Source organism: Eulemur rufifrons, chromosome 18 (genome assembly GCF_041146395.1).
Source record: "Eulemur rufifrons isolate Redbay chromosome 18, OSU_ERuf_1, whole genome shotgun sequence".
NCBI classification, from domain to species: domain Eukaryota; kingdom Metazoa; phylum Chordata; class Mammalia; order Primates; family Lemuridae; genus Eulemur; species Eulemur rufifrons.
This window is the reverse complement of record NC_091000.1, coordinates 47,875,532-47,896,209: the sequence shown is the minus strand read 5'-3', so window position 1 is coordinate 47,896,209 and position 20,678 is coordinate 47,875,532. Positions and strand designations below refer to the sequence as shown.

General features: G+C 39.2%; 1 protein-coding gene across 1 annotated transcript; it reads left to right on the top strand.

Moving 5' to 3' along the window:
- The first annotated feature begins 1,725 nt into the window (after positions 1-1,725).
- On the top strand, positions 1,726-3,737 carry ABT1 (activator of basal transcription 1). The gene is made up of 3 exons (XM_069492915.1): positions 1,726-1,963; positions 2,618-2,814; positions 2,967-3,737. The coding sequence occupies exons 1-3, from the start codon at positions 1,726-1,728 to the stop codon at positions 3,345-3,347; spliced, it is 816 nt and encodes a 271-aa protein (XP_069349016.1). The 3' UTR covers positions 3,348-3,737.
- Positions 3,738-20,678: the final 16,941 nt, after the last annotated feature.

Sequence of the window (20,678 nt, the reverse complement as noted above, 5' to 3'; positions counted from 1 at the left end):
TTACTTCAAGGAAAGTCAACTGGGTCAATGGATAAGGATCGAATTTCACTTTCCGCAGAGTTGAGAGGAGATGGTGAGGAGTGTGGGCAACGGGAAGGACACTGCCCCAAGGTTTTTATTTAATTTTTTTGTAAGTTCGACGGCCTCTTTAGGACTGGTGAACAAAAAGTTTATAATAACTATTTTAAACGTACACAACGTAGAGAAAATAACATGAAGAACTACTACTTAGCCATCAAGCTGGCACAACTAACACTCTTGCATCATCTACTACCCACATGCTCCTCCCCTAGTTCCTGATCTTTTGAGGCAAGCTCAAGATGTGCTTTCATTTCATTCACTGTTACTGTGTTTTGAAGATGTTGGTGTTAAGAATTAAAGGTAGGACGGAGTCTATTCCTCACACCGCACCCGTCTCTGCTCCCCACACACAAGGCAACTAACATAAAGTTATCGTCAATAAATCAATGAAACAGGCCTGTGAGAATTCGAGAAGTCTAGTCAATAGACTAGAGCGAGATGGGAAATTTTGTCAGGTCGCAGCAAGGGAGGATTTATATTGATAGTCCTCAAACTCCTTCTAGAAAGCTAACCGGATTATTTGCACGCGGTTCCCGGGTGAGGCCTTTGCAGGCTGACACGCGGCCAGTATGATGGGTCAGAGGAACTGAGGCTCCTCAAGGGCGCGGATGGCGCCCCCTGGTGGGGACGTCCTCTAGTGACCAGAACTGGCCGAGGCCGAGCGTCCGCTCTAGGAAAGTGACCCCGGGCTTGGTGTAGGGTTCGTCTGCTGGGCAGCCGGGCGGGGGCGGGACCGCTGCGGCCTAGTCTGTTATGCGGTTGCATCGGGGACAGGGGGAAAAGCGGGTTTATGACCTGAGGGGGAATCTGTGGTGACAGGCCCAGGGAAAGCAGAACTAAGCGCACCGCCCGGGATAGCCTGAGTTGGGGTCATGTATGCATCTGACAACATGTATTTGCAATATCAATATACATCTGGATGATATGTCAACACATACGTATAACAGGCCCCAAATAAGTTCTTTAAATGAAATAGTCACATTTAAATTTTTAGTCATTCACAAAATCAAATTTAAAATATTAACCTAAATTAAAAGTTCACAAGTTAAATCTTCAAAAATTAAATCTAATTAAATTTTCAAAATTTAAATTCTAAAATATTTCAGTTCAATTTCCAAAAATCATTAAAACTTCAAAACTTAATAACATTAAAAAACGAAATTTTTTAAGTTTTAAACTTTAAAAGGTGAGTCATCCCTCAGCCGGAGTCGTACCCAGGTCTCTCAGGTGGAATGCTATTTTCATCGCTAGAAAACATAGACTCTCCCCCAAAATTGTTCTACAAAATTCCCGGAAGAGCCGGCATCAACCCGCTTTTTTAGCGACTCAATAAAGCGTTCTACCAGGTAGGTCATACACGGAGGATCTGCCTTTTCCGGCTCTGCCTCTCCAACTCGGGGGTAATGTTTGGCTATTCCGAGCTTTGCACCCCGCTCCCACTCTCTAAACCTCATTTCGGACCTGACCCCCCCACTTCTGCCCTCTCCACGCTGTCTTCTCTTGGACCCGCCTGCATCACCCAATCCTTTCCTTGCATCAGTCTTCACTGCCTTAGCCACGCCCCTTCGCCGCAGGCTGTCGCACACCGTGCGCGTCAGTCGGCTCAACGCTTTACGGCAGTCGTGCTCCCTGTTATCAGTCAGCATGGAGGCAGAGGCGTCCGAGAAGGCAGCTACGGAGCAAGAGTCGCGGGAGGAGACAGACCAGAAACTAGAGGAGGAGGAGCAGGAGGAATCCGAAGAAGCAGCTCGTGGCAGCAAGAAGCGGGTAGTTCCGGGTATTGTGTACTTGGGCCATATCCCGCCGCGCTTCCGGCCCCTGCACGTCCGCAACCTTCTCAGCGCCTACGGTGAGGTTGGACGCGTTTTTTTTCAGGCTGAAGGTAAGTGCGCAGGCCCTGACGGTGAAGGGAGGAGGGTGGTATTGACCAGTGGGCGCGCATGCATATCCTGTTGCCTCGGCTGCGCGGGGCTGAGGCGCAAGCTGGTAGCGTTTCGCGGGGAGGAGGAGGGGGCGTTTGGGCTGGGGGCTGTTAAGTTGGTCTGTGAGGAACCTGGGGCGGGTGGCGCAGTGTGTCTGATGGTGCTTTAGTTCTCGGATTAACGTTTGTGTTTTAATCCCCGCTCTGTCCACCTCTTTTCGGACCCGTTTACTGTTTTGTTAAATGGGTACAACCTGAGTAAAAGTCTCAGTGGCCTTTCTACAAAACTGAGCACATCCCTTTGGCATCGCGGCCCAGGTCAATAAACAGTATTTGATCATCTACCTCTCCCAGCCCCTTACAGGCACTAATTGGGGTTGGGGGCTTGTGCAGGTTTTAAATATTGTTCAGGGCAGGCCACATTAAGGAGTTGAGATTTGAGGAAAGGATTTAGACAAAGGAAAGGATGCATCTCACAGTTCTCTCACTTTCGAGCAATGACTCTGAGGTGGGACTCCAACCGGCAGTTTTATAGAATGATGTGGCCACTGGGAGATGTGTTCTTGTGGATGTTGTGTCGGCCTCCTTGACTGTGGTTCTGTTTTTGGTGCGCAGACCGGTTCGTGAGACGCAAGAAGAAGGCAGCAGCGGCCACAGGAGGAAAAAAGCGGTCCTATAGCAAGGACTACACCGAGGGCTGGGTGGAGTTTCGTGACAAGCGTGTAGCCAAGCGCGTGGCAGCCAGTCTACACAACACGCCTATGGGTGCCCGCAGGCGCAGCCCCTTTCGTTATGACTTATGGAACCTTAAGGTGAGGAGATAGGTCTCTCTGACTCACCTTTCATCCTTCCTGCTCTCCAACCCTGGGCCAAGCACCACCGTAGCCTTGTTAACCCTGCCCCTCGCCTTCTCTTTGTCTCTGATCTGCCCCGTTTTCATCTTTTCTTGTCTTCCTGCCCACAGTATTTGCACCGTTTCACCTGGTCCCACCTCAGTGAGCACCTTGCCTTTGAGCGCCAGGTGCAGCGGCAGCGCCTTAGAGCGGAGGTTGCTCAGGCCAAGCGTGAAACTGACTTCTATCTTAGAAGTGTGGAGAAGGGACAACGTTTCCTTGCTGCTGATGGGGATCCTGCCCGCCCAGATGGCTCCTGGGCATTTGCCCAGCGTCCTACTGAACAGGAGCTGAGGGCCCGGAAAGCAGCCCGACCAGGGGGACGTGAACGGGCTCGCCTGGCTACTGCCCAGGACCAGGCCCGCTCCAACCGAGGGCTTCTTGCCAGGATCTTTGGAGCCCCACCACTCTCAGAGAACATGGAGGTACCCTCCCTCGTCAGAGACTCCTGAGGGGCAGAGAAGCCCCTTTCATCTCCTGGCCTTGCCCTGCTTCCTGTCTACCTCATACTAGAGTGATAATGACTACCCAGACACATAATTTTATTGTGTTTCTCAGATAGAGAGTCTCTGGTGAGGGCTCAGACGTGGAGGTTTTGTGGGCTTCCCCTCTCCCCCTAACTCCTCTATATGCTTGGCTGAGTCACCTAATTCATACTAGCACGATTATGACTATTGCAGATGTCTGTTTTGTTTTGTTTGACTTTTGGCTGCTTGCCTCCAGCCCAGTAGGGTCCCCTAAAAATCCCACTTCCTGACACCAGGAAGGGCCTTATTTGCAACTAGGGTGATCATACCTTGTCCAGGAAATCTTGTTCTATTTAGCAACTACAGGAAAGGGCAGCAGCATCCTTTTTATTTAGAAAAAGTTAACAGATATAGGAATTAACAGTGTGGGATTAGGTTGGGAACCACTTTCCAAATGTATTTATAGAAAAGAAAATACATAATTTCTAAAAAAAAAAAAATACATATTTATAGAAAGGAAAATACATATATACTGTTTTAGTTTCATGGTTGGGGGTCATTGGGCAATTTTCACTTTTATTTCCTTTTGTTCCATTCACCTTCATCCCTCTCCTGGTCTTAGAGTTCCCCATTTAACCTGAACTTTTTTCCCCCTATTCTGTCTATTTAATTAGCCCAGTTTATCAGTTATCTAATTCAGCATTTACTAAGCCACTGTGTGAGGAAACAGTGTTAGTGGGTAATAACATGTGGCTCTTGGCATTAAGAGTCTTATAGGCCACTAGAATAAGAGAGATAGGCATCATGATACATGCATGTAAGCGGTGGAGTGGGGACTGTAGCAGGACATGGAGTGCTCTCATGGTGAACCTGATACATGATCACAGTCTTTGGAAATGGGTCAGACTTTACCAAGGTTTCCAGGTCATTCCTGGAACGTGAACTGGGAGAATGATAGCAGAATCCTGAAAGGGCCTAGTGTGCTCCTATAATTGCAAACAGCACTTCATGAATGGAGTGTTGGGTTGGAACCATTGTAAAGGTGGGCAAAGCTTAGGAGGGGAGTCAGGAACAAATGCCTCACAGGTGCTTTTATATGTGTTGGGGCTTAGACAAGGTAGGGTTCACAAACAGGCGTGCAAAGCAGCCCTATAGGCTTCAAAGAGTAAGCGTAAGCCACTAGAGAACTAAAAATGTAGGTGTCACAATAAACTAAAAAATCTAAACAGTCTCATGTAGATTAAAACTCTGATCATTATCCACGCTGTTAACTTCAGGAAGTAGTAGAATGTGATTATGGTTATTTGGATTTTGCTTGTGCTGTTTTAGTTTCTTTTTTTAAAATTTTCCCCAGTGTGCTGATCCATGTGTTTTCTTGGGGGGGTGGGTTGGAGTGGATTTATCCACTTTTTTAGCTTTAAAGTATCCCAGCCACATTATGGTCTGAACTTGATGGGTGCACTTTATTTGGAAGAATAAAAATGTCCACACAGTAAAGCTTAAAACATTTTCCACAGCCCACATACTTCTCATACTCAGCACACAAACTACATCTCCACTTCTTAGGAACTTGATATCCTTGTTTCTGTGTTCATTTCTTGTGGGTTTGTTTCCTCATGTCATGATGTCAAATCAGCCAGAACAATCCAACATCAGAATTGACAAGCTGACACATTCACTTATTCAGAATTCCAAGTGCCCATTGCTACCTCTGCTAGCTAAAGAGATAGCAAGGTGAAGAAGAAACTTTTCTTTCCCTTTAAGTTGCTAATAGTTAGAAAGTACAACAGAAATACTAGAGTTTAATGAGACTTCTTTGAATTAAGAAAGGAATTGTGTTCCCATGTTGGGCTGTGTTTAGATATCAATTGATAGACTCAAGGGTCAGCATCTCAGGCTCCACCTCAAATAGTTATGTACAAAGAGCTCACCCCTGCTGCCAGGAAACCTGGGTAAGTCACAGGCAGAGTGAGGAATGAGAATAAATGGGTGCAAGAAAATTTCCCAGGAGCTTTCATCTTGATCACCCCATTGAGGCCTGGAAAATGATTTTTTTTTACTGTCACAATTTTGTTTCCATCTAAAGCAAAGTTTGTTTTTTACATGAATTAACTTATTTAATATATAAGCATATGTTATCCCCTTATTAAAGCTGAACTCAGAGATAGGACATAATTTGCCACTTATTTATCTTTTGTTCCCATCATTTTTCCCAAATGCCTTTTCTAGGCATATGATAAATGCTTATTGCATATCATGAGTGCTTATTGCATGAATTTTGTGAGTAATGGACACATACTATAGACTAGAGAGTGAAGTGTACCTGCAAATATGAGTGGATTTATTTTAACTAAGACCAAGAGTAGCAAACTGGGTGATTTTGGTCATGATCCTGTGATCAGGATCTGATTCAACTTTGTTTCACTCCCAACTGAGAAGCTGGTACTCTACATTTGATGGCAATAGAGTGGGCTGATTCTTTCCAAGTAGAATGAATGAGGAAGCAAGTTTCCTGTTAGAGTAAGGAGGCTTTAATAGGGTATGTCTGGGTGCCTTGTGAACTTAGTCCTAAAAACTTGAAAAAAAATGTTTACAGCCACTTTTTCTCAATTTTCTGTGATTCCTCATGTAACTTTCTCCCTGGAATTTGTCTTATTATGTTACAGTAGAGTTACGAGGGGAAAAAATTTTGGTATAAGCCTCAAGGATGTGCTCATGCTCCCTAGGATGGTGAATATGAATTTTAGCAGATTGCTTACAACCTGCCTGGTATTAGAACGCCTGCCCTTTTTGAGGGAGTCAGGGGCTGTAATCCCAGCAGATGTGATAATTTTCTACTTTGGTCAATTTTGTCTGCTGCTCCCAAGATCACACAGAACTGAGACTGAGTAACAACTCAGCCAGAGGAATAGAAAGAAATGGGTTAGGTCGTGTGCTTTTTTAGCAGGGCAGAGGTTAGCGTGAAACACACAGGGAAAGATTAAAAGGGGAGGGAGGGACGGGAAGCACTTTAGGAGGCAATCTTCTAAGCAGGAAAGAGTGGCTTCAATGGATTGCCTCTTGCTGGGAGACCAGTGGGAACCAGCGCGAGGGCTAGACCACGCATCCCTGGACACTTCCGAGGGCTCCAGCGAATAAACTGGACACCAGGCAGGTTCCTGCCCACTCATCTCCCGGAGGGACTGTTGCAGCCTCAGCACAATTTCCCAGGCCCCAGTGTGATCCAACCCCTGGCCTTGCTCTGGCTTGGAATTTAAAGAGGACTGTATGTATCCATCTGTTGTAAACTCAATCCATTTAGGAATAACTAATTCCACTGTAAAGGTTCTCAGTGAAAACTTTCAGAACAGTTTGCCAAAACACATGTCTTGGGCACACCCAGAAATTTACTTGGAGTAAGTGGAAAAGTGTACTTTTGGGGCACTTCCTATGCATATATAAATAGATGGCAAAATTGTAACATGCTTTTTAGGGAGCACAGCAATACAATTTGGTGCTCCACTATCTTTTTAACCACTGCATGGGCTTCCATTATATGATTATACCATGACATTTTAGCCATTCAGTAAGTGGGATATTTAGGTTGTCTCCAATTGACCATTATAGAAATGCTGTAGTGAACATTCCTGTACATGTATCATATTGATGGGTATGGGTTGAATATGTCTGCAAGACAGAATATTAAGATTCTAATTGTCGGCTTAAGTGACATTTACATTGTAGTTATTGGCAGGAACTGTTAAATTGTCCCTCAGATGGGTTGGGACAATGGTGTATGACAGGGACCTTTCTCCACAGTTTTGCCAACAGTGATGATCAGCATTTTCAGTTAATGTTTTGGTGATTCGTTTTATCTATTAAATGTCCTATTTAACACAAAGGCGATTTCTACTGCATATCCAGCACTTCACTGGTATCAGGCACATCGTGGCGCTCACTGTACATCTGTCAAATGAATGATCACTGGCTGCAGAAGGGATTCCTAAACACAAAACAAGAAATTCAAAGAAAAAGGGGGATATATTTGAAAAAATTATCATTGTAAATATTTTAAAATAAAATAAGCACATGTAGCTTTAGCTTAAAATAAGTTTGCATGTTGTTACTTCTTAAACTTTATTTCTTAGTTTTAGATTAACAGAAAAATTGTGAAGATAGTACAGAGCATTCCCATATACTCTGCACTAAATTTCCCCTACGTGAACACCTTATGTTACTATGGTGCATTTATTTTTTACAATTAATGAACCAATATTGATACATTATTACAAACTGAAGTCCATACTTTATTCATACTTTCTTAGTTTTTACCTTATGCCCTTTTTCTGTCCCAGGATCCCATCCAGGATACCATATTACCTTCAGTTGTCAAGTCTGCTTATGCTCCTCTGGGCTGTGACAGTTTCTCAGACTGTTGTTCTTTTTGATGACCTTGATAGTTTTGAGAAGTACTGGTCAGATATTTTATAGCACATCCTATAATTTGGACTTGTCTAATTTTTTTCCCATGTTTAGGCAGTGGTTTGGGTGGAAGACCACAGAGGTAAAGTGCCATTTTCATCACATCATATCAAAGGTTCCCTCTTTCCAGACTGCATGAATCTCCAGGTCCTCCAAATGACTACATCATATTATGCATATCTTAGTTGTAGACCTCTGGGTAGTTATTTTATCGTGCACATTTTATTAGACTTCTGGGTTTTTACAGTTATATTGAAGACATAAATATTGTCTTAACTAGGATAAATGCTATTTAGGGACAAGGAACAAGTCTTGATGTTCTTGGGATATCTTTCTTGTTTTTTAAAAATCTGAATGGTAAAAAGTGAAGACAAATATGCCCCATCCAAACTTAGAATTTTCATTGATTGCACAGCTGAAATGATCTCAGGCGCCTGTTACCTAGCTAACATGCCTGTCCTCTTTGGGACAGTGTGAGCATGGGGGAGAATTCTAAGTTAGAATAAAGGTTTTTAAGCATTAAAAAGACAAATTCCAAGGTGTGTTCATTAATTCAGGATTCTTAACATTACACTAGGGATGATACAGACTTTAAACCATCCCTGAGGTCAGCAAGATGGACAAAAACCAAGAGGAGGAAGAAGCAAGGGAGGGTCAGCCATGCACCTGTACCTTCCCTGGTCTCCTCTGTCTCCTAAGAAAATTCATGAAAATCAGTGCATAGTTTGACAACTCAGAAGTCAGCACCTAGAATATGTATAGAAGAAACTCCTCATTTCTAGCTGTTAAGTTCAACTGCTTAGGGCTCTGGCCCTTAGGGTGGTAACTCCAACTAGAGGTGCTGTTTCTGAGGGATGGGGCTTCCAGACTGGTTTTCCTTAATAAGAGTCAAAGCTATTAATAAATGATATCTTCCTTCTCTAAACTCTAACTGGACAAAGTCTGTGTCACAATTAAGTTCCTTCTTGGTATTTTATGTTCAAACCATTTCATGTGTGAGTTTCTTCTCCCCAACAAAAGCAAAATGTATAAAATTTTGAGCATGAGGAAAACTAAGGGAGAAAAATATGAAAAGAACTTAAGGGAATGTGCACCAGAGAATCCGCTCAAGGTCTTTTATTAACATAATAGACCATTTTTTAAAAAAGGAAACTCTAGTTATCAGGTTTCATTTTATAGACAAAACAAGAACTTCACTGCATCAAGGTCCTAGAGGCTACAGGAAGAATTATTTTTAAAAATACACGGATTAATGTGCTCGCTTCAGCAGCACATACACTAAAATACATGGATTAAATGGTAGAAAAAACCCAAATGTCCATCAACAGGTGGATGGATAAATAAAATATGGTACATATATACAATGGAATATTATTCAGCCTTAAAAAGGAATTAAATTCTGATGCAACATGAATAAACCTTGAAAACATTACGCTAAGTAAAATAAGCCAGACAAAAGGACAAATATTATATGATTCCACTTTCATGAGGTACCTAGATTAGGCAAATTCATAGAGACAGAAAGTAGAATAGGGGTTACCAGGGGCTGGAGGCAGAGGAGAATGAGTTATTCTTTAATGGATACAGAGTTTCTATTTGGGATGATGAAAATGTTCTGGAAATGGATAGTGATGGTGATGGTTGCACAACATTATGAATGTACTTAATGTCACTGAACAGTACATTTACACATGCTTAAAATGTTTTATGTTATGTACATTTTGTAATTTTAAAAATGAAGCTTTTTTAATTTTAAAAACTTGTTTACTATGAAATATTTGGAAAATAAACTTATAAACCATCAACAGACATAATCACTGTTATTTTAATAAATACATTCTCAGTGTTTTTCCTATATATAACTATGTATCTTAAAATTGAAGTCTTATAGTACATACCATTTTATAACCTGCCTTTTAATTTTAACAATGTATAATGTACATTCCCCAGTGTTAGATATGTACATTTTATATTAATATAAATATGTGATAAGCATTCTTGTATGTACGTTTGCCACATTGTTTTTCCGGCTTTCTAATGGTAAATTCCTTAAAATAATTTGAAACAAAATTCAAGAGGATTTGAGCATTGAGGAAAAACTAAGGGAGAAATTCCTTGAAATTTATACCTCTAGTATAAACAGAAGAAAAATGATGAAAACTGAGAAAATAAGTTGGGTTTTAAATGTCATGATCTACCATGTAAACAATTCTCAATGATTTACAGTACAGCTATGCCCCAAGAGTTGCCCAACTCCAGTAAAATAGTTGTATTCTTAATGTTTTGCTTAAATAGTTCTTTTTTCTGTATTATAAAATTTAAAAAAGTATATAAAATACATAAATTTAAAAAATGAAAATGTTCTCTAACATTCATAAAAACACTATCAACATATTGGCTTAATATTCTCCTAGAATATTTTTCTATGCATATACAAACACACCATTTTTTTACCATGAGGAACTAATGTACATACAATTTTGTAACAGTACTGTTGTATGCAATATCTTATATATTACAATGAATATATTTGGGGCATTTTATCAAATGGATTCACCCTAGTTTATTTAGTTTCTTTAACTTGGCATTTAAATTGTTTCCAGTTTTTTGCTATATCACAAACTGGCTACAAGAAATATCCATGTAAGTATATAGATTTGTGTGAGTATATGTATAGAAACATTCTTAGAGTGAAATTACTGGATTAAAGAAAATACACCTTAAATGTGAAAGCTACTGCTCTTCCTATTTTCAAACCATTTCATGCATAAACTTTGTCTCTCCAATAAGACTAAACATAAAAATATAAAATATTTACATTCATACGAATATAGTAAGTCCTCACTTAATGTTGTCAATAGGTTCTTGGAAACAGTGACTTTAGTGAAATGACATATAATAAAACCAATTTTTTTTTCACCAACGAAAAGATGTCATTTGAGGACCTGTAGTGTATAAAAGTGTCTATTTTTCCAAACTGTCACCAATATGGCTATTATAACTTACTAAATCTTTGCTAATACAAAACCTTGCCAAAACAGTTTGATTATGCAAAATAATCAAAATAGTTTGCATTACTTTGAATATTAATATGACTGAGTCTCTTCTCAAGTGTATATTGGCCAGATATATTTCCTCAGTGAACTTCCCATTCACACCTTTTCCCATTCTCTTTTAATTATTGAGTTGTAGAACCTCTTTTATATCATGATTAGGAACGCTTATCTATATTATATAATAAGTACACCTCTTTATTTGGTTTGTGTCATTAGATAACAGAAATTTTAGTTTTTATATTTTAAGTGTGATAAACCTTGCTTTTATAATTACTAACATTGGTATCATGTGAAGAAAAGCCTTCACAACTAAGGATTATTATTTGTTTACTTATCCTAAGTTTTCTTCTACCACAGCCATGACCTTACATTTTAAGATCACATTAAGAAAACATTTAACTCCTTTAGTCTTTGTTTTTAGATTTGGTATGGTAGGAATTTAACGCTATCTCCCCCCATCCTTACTGTTCTAAGAGCATTTTCAAGTAAATAATCCTTTCTTCACCATTTAAATACTAATTTAAAGATAAATAAATCCCAATATAAATCAGTGATCTATCTCTATAAATCAGTGATCTGTCTCTTGACTTTCTATTTTGTTCTATCTACAGCCTTTAGAGTAAAAATAACCCTTGATTTCTTATTAAGTATGCCAGTGAAATTTTTCCAAGTGGAGAGAGAAGCAAGGTGCAAGTTAGAAACCTACATAGGGCAGCCCCAAATGCTTGTTTCTTTTTTTGTTTGTTTGTTTGAGACAGAGTCTCACTCTGTTGCTGGGGCTAGAGTGGGTGCCATGAAATCAGCCTAGCTCACAGCAACCTCAAACTCTTGGGCTCAAGCAATCCTACTTACTGCCTCAGCCTCCCAACTAGCTGGGACTACAGGCATGTGCCACCATGCCCGGCTAACTTTTTCTATATATTATTAGTTGTCTGGTTAATTTCTTTCTATTTTTTTAGTAGAGTCGGGGTCTCGCTCTTGGTCAAGCTGGTCTTGAAATCCTGACCTGGAGCAATCCTCCCGCCTCAGCCTCCCAGAGTACTGGGATTACAGGCGTGAGCCACTGCACCTGGCCCCAAATGCTTGTTTCTTTAGCCACATAGGTCTCTTTCAAGATTAATTTTTGTTACTCTAGGATATTGCTTCTTTAACTGCTCTCTAATTCTTGTAGAAGCTTGAGGTTTATATCTAAAGAGGCAAGCTCCCATCAGCTTTATCTTTTAACACTGAAGCTCATCTGTACCCTCCCAGGAGGGAGGCAAGTAATAAGACACAAGAAGGAAGCCCTCCCCATCACCACACTACCAGTGACATGGTCCTTTTATGACTTCTGAAGAACAAGTCCATGGACATGCAAATAACCTCTAAGTGGGCACCAAGTTCCATGTGCTACCTTTGTCTGATGCTCAATGAAACCTGCCAGAATCCAGCCTGGGAACACAGCAGAATGAAATGAGCATGCTGTAGTCCTGACTCCACCATATAGCCCTTGAAACTGTAACCTAGAGTTTTAGTTTCCTCACCATCTGTGAAATGGGGATAACAATTTTCACCCTTCCTGAAGCCACACAACTCCTGAGAATATTAAGTAATATATTATAAAACAGCCCTAGGAGATATAACACATGATACAAAGAATCACTGTATGAAAGGTGGTTATACAAATTGGGTCATTCTTGTTACACCCAACTAAAACAGAGTCTAGAAACCAGGGGAAAAAAAGCACTCCGGGTATGTAACATTGTTCCAAATATATAATTCTCTGTGAGCTTGGCTACTGAAACTGCTTGTTGTAACCTGAGACCAGTTTTATCTACAGCTGCTGATAAATAATTTAGTAACTTGCTACAACTTTAGGACTAATTTTGCCTATGCCCATCACCTACCAATTAGAACTTGCCAGCTCCCCAAACACTCTTTACTGGTGCCAATGAACTTTCTCAGAGAGCAACATGTAACATTTCTTCTCCTTATAAAACCTCTAATCTTTTCTTTACCACCCAGTCTGTGTGTGTATGGCCCAAATTATAATTCTTTCTTCCCAGATAAAACATTAGAGATTTGTCTCTACATTTCTATTTTGACTTCAACAACTGCAAAATACTAACCATAGGCTCTCAATACTTGGTATAGCCTTAAATACTATATAGCAGTGCTATTCAATAGAAATATAATGCAAGCCATATATGTGTTTTTACATTTTTCAGTAGCCACATGAAAGGAAACAAAAAAGAGGTGAAATTTGGGTAATACATTTTAACACAACATATCCAAAATATCATTGCAACATGCAATCAATATAAAATATTGAGAAACATTATATTCTGTTTCTGTACTAACCTTCCAAATTCAGTGTGTATTTTACAGGTACAACACATCTCAATTTGGACTAAAATTTCACATGCTCAATAGCCACATGTGGCTAGTTGATACTTTAATAGTGCAAATATGTAGTTTTAATGCTTATTTTATAGAGTAGAAAATTGAAGTCCAGAGATGTTATGGGACTTTCTTCAAGGTCATCTGGCTTTATTATGGTGGAGCTGGGTTTAGTGTTCTGATCTTTCAACCTATCTGTATTTTATTTTTATACTTAGTGTGGTAGAGATTTAACATTCCCCCAACCCCGCCAACTTTTACCCTACTAATACCATTTACTGAGTGAACCATTCTTTCTGCACCGATTTAAAATAACACCTTTTAAATATAGCAAATTCCTGTATAAAATGCCGATCAGCCTCTGGACTTTTTATCCTGTTCTGTCTAGTATCTTTGGAGGAAAAGATACTAGATTTCTTGGTTGTATGGCTGTGAACACTTTTCAGTGCTTTTCCATTTAACTTAACATTGTTAGACCAAAAAGGAGATTTGTGTGTGTGGTGGGGCGGGGGGAGGGAGCTGTTAACAATATACCTGAAGAAAATTTTACAACTACAGCCCAAAGAGTCAGATCCCGAGCAGGGCATGGTGGTCCCACTGAACTGAGATGGCAGAGATGATGGTTTGAAGTGGCTGAGGCAGCTGTAATCAGTGGGGCAAAGCATCAGAAAGGAGTGTTCTGCACAGAGAGGGTCCCCAGATGTCTGTGTATAAGTATTCCCCACATATCCTTGGCTGAGGGCTAGGCTCCTAATGAATAAGTGACTGCTATGAGGTTGAAAAAAGATCAGAAATACTGGAGGTCAAAGAGTACTCAGAATCGTTTGCATTGGTGGTTCAGTGGTAGAATTCTCGCCTGCCAAAAAGTACTCAGAGATGTTGGAGATCAGGTCCAACCATACTGGAGAAACCTTTTTACATTCTGTGCATCCAGCCAATACAAAAAGGAGGCTAAACATCAGAAGTAATGATCACGACTTAGAGTAAGCCTTTCTTCAGATCTGCTTTAACAAAGCCTAAGTACAGATCCACAGAAGACACAGTGTTTGGAGGTTGAATCCTACCAAGTAAAAGTAGCTTGGCTTTTCCTTAGATCCTCCCTAACGGAGAGTAAAACTAAGCTTACATCAATTCCAGGTGATAGTAACTGAACTGCTAAAATAAAAATAGGAAAATTAAAGAACCCAGTGTCTTTATGACATATTATTCACAAAGTCCAGTAGAAAATCTTGTGCACCTGATACAAAGGGATATGATTCATAATCAAGGAGAAAAAGCAATCAATAGAAACAGCCCCAAGATGCCAAAGAGATTGGAACTAGAGGATAGAAACTTTAAGGCAGTTATTATAACTATGTTCAATGAAAAAGTAAAAATGGCTTCAATAAGTAGACAGGAATCTCATCAGGGAAGCCAAAAAAATTTAAAATGAGACAAATTGAGATTCTAGATCTGAAAATAATTAAAAATTTAAAAATTAATAATGTGCTTAACAGAAGATTAGAGATGGCAGAGGAAAGGATAAGTAAACTTTGAAGATAGATCAATAGGAAATATTCAATCAGAAAGACAGGAAAAAAAGAAATTGAAGTGAAAAAGCACAGAACCTCAGATATATGTAGGACAATATCAAATGTTTTATGTGTAATTGGAGTCCCAGCAGTAGAAAAGAGAGATAATTTGGCAGAAAAATATTTGGAGAAATAGTAGCTGCACATTTCCAAATTTGATGAAGAACAATGCTTTACAGATACAAGAAATCCAGCAAACTCCAATCAAGATAAATATAAAGAAAACTACAGCCAGGTATATCATGCAAAACTAGTGAAAACCAAAGTTAAAGAGGGAATTTTGAAAGCAAAAGCAACAAGAGAAAAAAATTACACTAACTACACAGGAAACAATGATAGGTCTGATGGCTGACTTCTTGTTCAAAACAATGGAAACAAGAATACAACGGAACATCTTTAAAATAGTGAAAGAAAAGCTGTCAACCTAGCAAAAAATATCATTCAAAATGAGGGTGAAATAAAGATGTTTTGAGATAATTAAAAGCTGAGATAACTCATTGCCAGCACACTGCACAAAAACAAATGCTAAAAGATATTTGTTAGGCTAAAGAGAAATGAAACTAGATGAAAATTCAGGTCTACAGAAAGGAATGAAGAGATTGGGCAATGACAAATAAATTGACAACATAAAATAATATATATTTGGTTATTATCCCTTTCATTTTTCTTAAAAGGCACTTGACTGTTTACAAAAAAAAATAATATTGTGAAGTGGAGTTTATAAAATGGGGGGAAAAGGACAACAATAGTACAAAGGAAAGAGGGAGCAGGTGGAATTACACACTTGTAATGTATTACATGTATGAAGTGGGCGTGTCAAATATGAGAGGTGGTACAATACTGTCTCTGTGTGTACTTTAAAGATGCATACTGTTAGCCTTAGAGTAATCACTAAAGAATAATCAAAATAGGTATGGCTAGAACTAATAGAGAAAAAAAGCATAATAATTTTTTTTATTAATCCAAAAAATGGTAGGAAAGAAGGAAAAAATGGAGAAGAAACCAGAAGATACATATGAAAAACAAATATGATGGTAAAACTAGTTATTTAAATAATTGCATTAAATGTAAATTACCTATACACTCCAAATAGAAGGCAGAGATTGTCAATGGATAATCAATGATGTTGTGAAAGAAGACAGGGTCTTAAAGAGAAGGCAAAAGGAAGGGGATTCATGATAAAGCCATGGGAATACACTAGGCTTCAGGTAATTAAAAATCCCAACTCAACTGATAAAACAATAAAAAAATGTATTAGTTCACATAACCAGAATCCCCACAATAGGACATTTTTCAGATTTGGATGATGATTCAGCAGCCCAGTGATGTCATCAAGACTTACGGTTCCAGGCCGGGTGCAGTGGCTCACACCTGTAATCCTAGCTCTCTAGGAGGCCAAGGCAGGTGGATCTTTTGAAACCAGCCTGAGCAAGAGCGAGACCCCGTCTCTACTAAAAATAGAAAGAAATTACATGGACAACTAAAAATATATATAGAAAAAATTAGCCAGGCATGGTGGTGCACACCCGCAGTCCCAGCTACTAGGGAGGCTGAGGCAGGAGGATTGCTTGAGCCCAGGAGTTTGAGGTTGCTGTGAGCTAGGCTGATGCCATGGCACTCACTCTAGCCCGGAAAACAGAGTGAGACTCTGTCTCAAACAAACAAAACAAACAACAACAACAACAACAACAAGATTTATAGTTCCTTGAATCAATCTGCTCTGCCATTTCACTGAATCAGCTTTGTCCTCAAGCTGGCCCTATATCTAAACATTACATCCAAACAGCAACATTCAGTGGCCAAAGGAAAATAAAAAGAAGAATGCTTTATAACAACTAAACACAACCCCATCCCCCAGATAGTCTCTCAAACTTCTTGATTACGATTATAACCAATGTCCACTCCTAAACAAAATAAATGACAAAATAATTGGGTTGCCAGATTGCATAGGCTAATCACAGAGAGTGGAACAGACATTTTGAATTTGATATGCATGAGGACGAAACACAGACACAGAGGAAAAATATCTTAAATAAGTGTTGGTAAACGGAGGAATTCCATCAGGCTTGTGGGTAGGTGACAGTGAAGTCAGTCTGGCCCAAAGGAAAAGGGAATTGGGTCCATTTCTAGGCAGAAAGACAAAATGAGAAAATAACTTTTACAGAACCATGGTGTGTAATGAGTTGAATGGTGACCTCAAGAAAGATTTGTCTAAGTCCTAACTGCTAGAACCTATGAATGCAACCTTATTTGGAAAACAGTCTTTACAGATGTAATTAAGTGAAGGATCTTAAGATGAGATCATACTGGATTAACACAGGGTGTGATGTGAATCCAATGACAAGTGTCCTTATGAGAAGAGGAGAAGTAGGCACAAAAGAGGTTCTGCAAGACAGAGGCAGAGATTGGGGTTATGCTGCCACAAGCCAGGGAATACCAGGAGCCACCAGAATCTGAAAGAAACAAGGAAGGATTTTCCCCTGGGGTCTTCACGGGGAACATTACCCTGTTGACACCTTGATTTTAGACTTCTGGCCTCCAGAACTGTAAGAATAAGTTTATATTGTTTTAAGCCACCAAGTTGTGGTGATCTGTTATGGCAATCACAGAAAACTAATACATATTGATGACTCTGCAAAATATTCCTGTTCTACAAGTGTAGCAATAAATCAGGAAATAGCTGCCATGTTCAAGTTCCCAGAGCTTTGTGACAAACACCTTGCCCTCAGACAAATTAAAATCACCCATGTCCTATACTCAGAGACCATGTTAGCTATCCCTCTTGTCAGTGTCAAAGAAGGACTTCATTCAATCAGCAGCAGAACCCAAATAACAACTCAGAAATGGACATTTTATGTCTGGAGACTTTGCCAAGTACCTATGTGACTTGTCTGATACATGTCCCACATCCATCCCCCTCCCCCCCCCAATGCCCCTGAACACTTATGAGTCCAGGAAATGGAGGGTGTCTTAGTCTGTTTGTGTGGCTATAAAGGAATATCTGAGGAAGAGCAATTTATAGAGAAAAGAGGTTTATTTGGCTCACAGTTCTGCAGGCTATGCAAGAAGCATGATACTCACATCTTCTCAGCTTCTGGTGAGGTCCTCAGGCTGCTTCCACTCATAGTGAAAGGCAAAGGGGAGTTGGTGTGTGTAACCATCACGTGGCAAGAGAAAGGAAGTGACGCGGCGGCGGTGTGTGTGGGGGGGGGGGGCGGGGGGGGGAAGATGCCAGGTTTTTTTTTAACAACCAGCTCTTGCTGGGACTTTTGGGAGAACTAATAAAGCGACAACTCACTCATTACTTTGTGGACAGCACCAACGCATTCATGAGGGATCCACCTCCATGACCCAAACACCTCCCATCCGGCTTCACATCCAACACTGGGGGCAAAATTTCATCATGAGGTCTGGAGGGTAAAATATCCAAACTATAGCAGGGTAAAGAAGCACCTGTACATGTTGTAGGATGGTAAGCAGAGGTGAAATGAACTGAACCAACCCAGTACAAAATGAGAGGAGCTTGAAAGACAATGAAGAGACAGGGAATGAAATGAACAGTAGAATTCCCACTTCCCTTTTCCTAAAAGAACACTGTTTTTGTTCAGGTATTCATGCTTTCCTCAAAGAGCTCGTATGTCTCAAAGAGAGCTTAATGCACTCACAGCACCAGTGCAAAACAGCTCTAAACAGATCAGCCCATGGCATTCTCTAGTCCACAGAGATTGGATCAATGAACTTGAAACCCAATCCTGGCCAGGGGGAGGGCTTCCAGGAATTTTTCTTGCTCTTTTAGAAATGGCTGTGTCTAAAAATAAAAGTGAACCAACCGTTGTAGAAAAACACATGTATGAATAGAACCAAAGTGTGGGGAAAGCCTTTCAAATAATGCCTTAAAATCTAGATGCAATAAAAAGAAAGATTAACATATCAACTATATTTTTTCTAAAAACATTGTGCATAGCAAAACATACTACAAGCAAAGAACGCTGAGAGAACATACAGTCAGCCTTCCATATCCATGGGTTCCATATACATGGATTCAACCAAACATGGATTTGAAAATATTTTTTTTAGAAAAAGGATGGTTGTATCTGTACTGAACACAGACTTTTTTCCTTGTCATTATTCCCTAAACAATATAGCGTAACAACTGTTTACACAGCTTTTATATTGTATTAGGTATTATTAGTTGAGAGATGATTTAAAGTATATGGTAGGATGTTCATAGGTTATATGCAAATACTGCACTTTACATGGGACTTGAGCATCTGTGGATTTTGGTATCCATGGAGGGTCTCAGAACCAATCCCTCATGGATACTGAGGGACAACAGTATTTGCAAGCTAGATCACAGATAAATGTTTAATATTCCTAATATAAAAAGAGCTATTAAAAATAAAAAGATTTTTTTAAAATTCAATAAAACTAGGCAAAAGACAAACAATTCACAGAAAATGTTTTACAAGTTTCCATTCAACATTTTTTAAAAAATGTCAACTTTACTCATAATAAAAATGTAAATTAAAAACACATTGAAATTCCACTTTCATGTTAACAGATAGACAAAAATTAAAAATCATGGTAACAGACTCTATTTGTGAGACTCTGAGTAAGCAGGTACTTTCATACATTGCTAGTGGGACTGCAAAATAGTCTAACTGTGGAGGGAAATTTGCCAGCAACACTACATATGCACTTACTTTTAACCCACATCTAGGAGTTTACCCTGAAGTTATATCCATACAAGCATGGAAAAAAGTTCACTGTGGCATTATTAATAGTCACTTTATTGTTAAATGCCCATCCACAAGAGATTAGTTGAATAAATCTTGAGGTAGTCACACAATAGATTATACAATAATTTAAAACACTGAGGACATTCTCTATGAACTAATATTAAGAAAATTCCAGGATAAAGTGAAGAAAGAAAGTACCAACAAGTATATGTAGTGTACACCCTGTAAGAAAAGGGTAGGATGAATGTGTATGTACACACATACATCAAATTGTATATGCATATTAATACATAGATACATGTATTTGCCTATATTTGCAAAAAAAAAAAAAAATGAAGGATGTACCTACCAACTTTGGGGATGGTAGGAATAGGGTGGATGAGATAGGGATGGGGTGAGATTTCTTTGAGTAAAACTTTTTCTATTGCTTTGGCTTTTGAATCATGGAAATATTTTATACATTCAGAAAAAGAGTAAAAAAACCAAATCTTTATATTTAATAAAATGAAACAAATGAACTTAACTGCATATCAAAGCAACAATAAACAGAAAAAAGAATTCATTCAGGTAGCTTTTGGACACAGGACTCTGGCTCTATTCCTGTATTGGGATATAGTCAAAGGACAAAAAGAACTATCAAGAAATCTTAATTTTACTTAATACACTAATTGTTGATTTTTTGGTATAGTAATTCTGAAAATATTTTATTGCACAATTAATATATTAATGTTGGGAATCAGGTCCTAATTATGGAGAAGGAAGATACAAACATGGAAAAGAAGAAGCGAGGGAGAACTCTGAGAGGTTGGATTCAAATCAGATTATCTGTTGAACTCATGAAAGTGTCTAGAAGTGAGCAACGCTGAGTAAACCCAGCAGGCAGATTTTGGTTTCTAAGTACTATTTCCAACCAAAAGGAACCAGGGATACTTGGAGAAATGGCTAATTCCAAGGCGGGGGCAGGGAAAGTACAAGTGAACTTGGAATATTATGTTGTGTTAGAAAGCAAACAAGTGCTCAATGATTTGTAGGGACACATCACAAGAACACAGGAGCTGGCTTGAAAAAATATCTACTGGTCATATTTGGAATAATTTGAACATCAAAAAG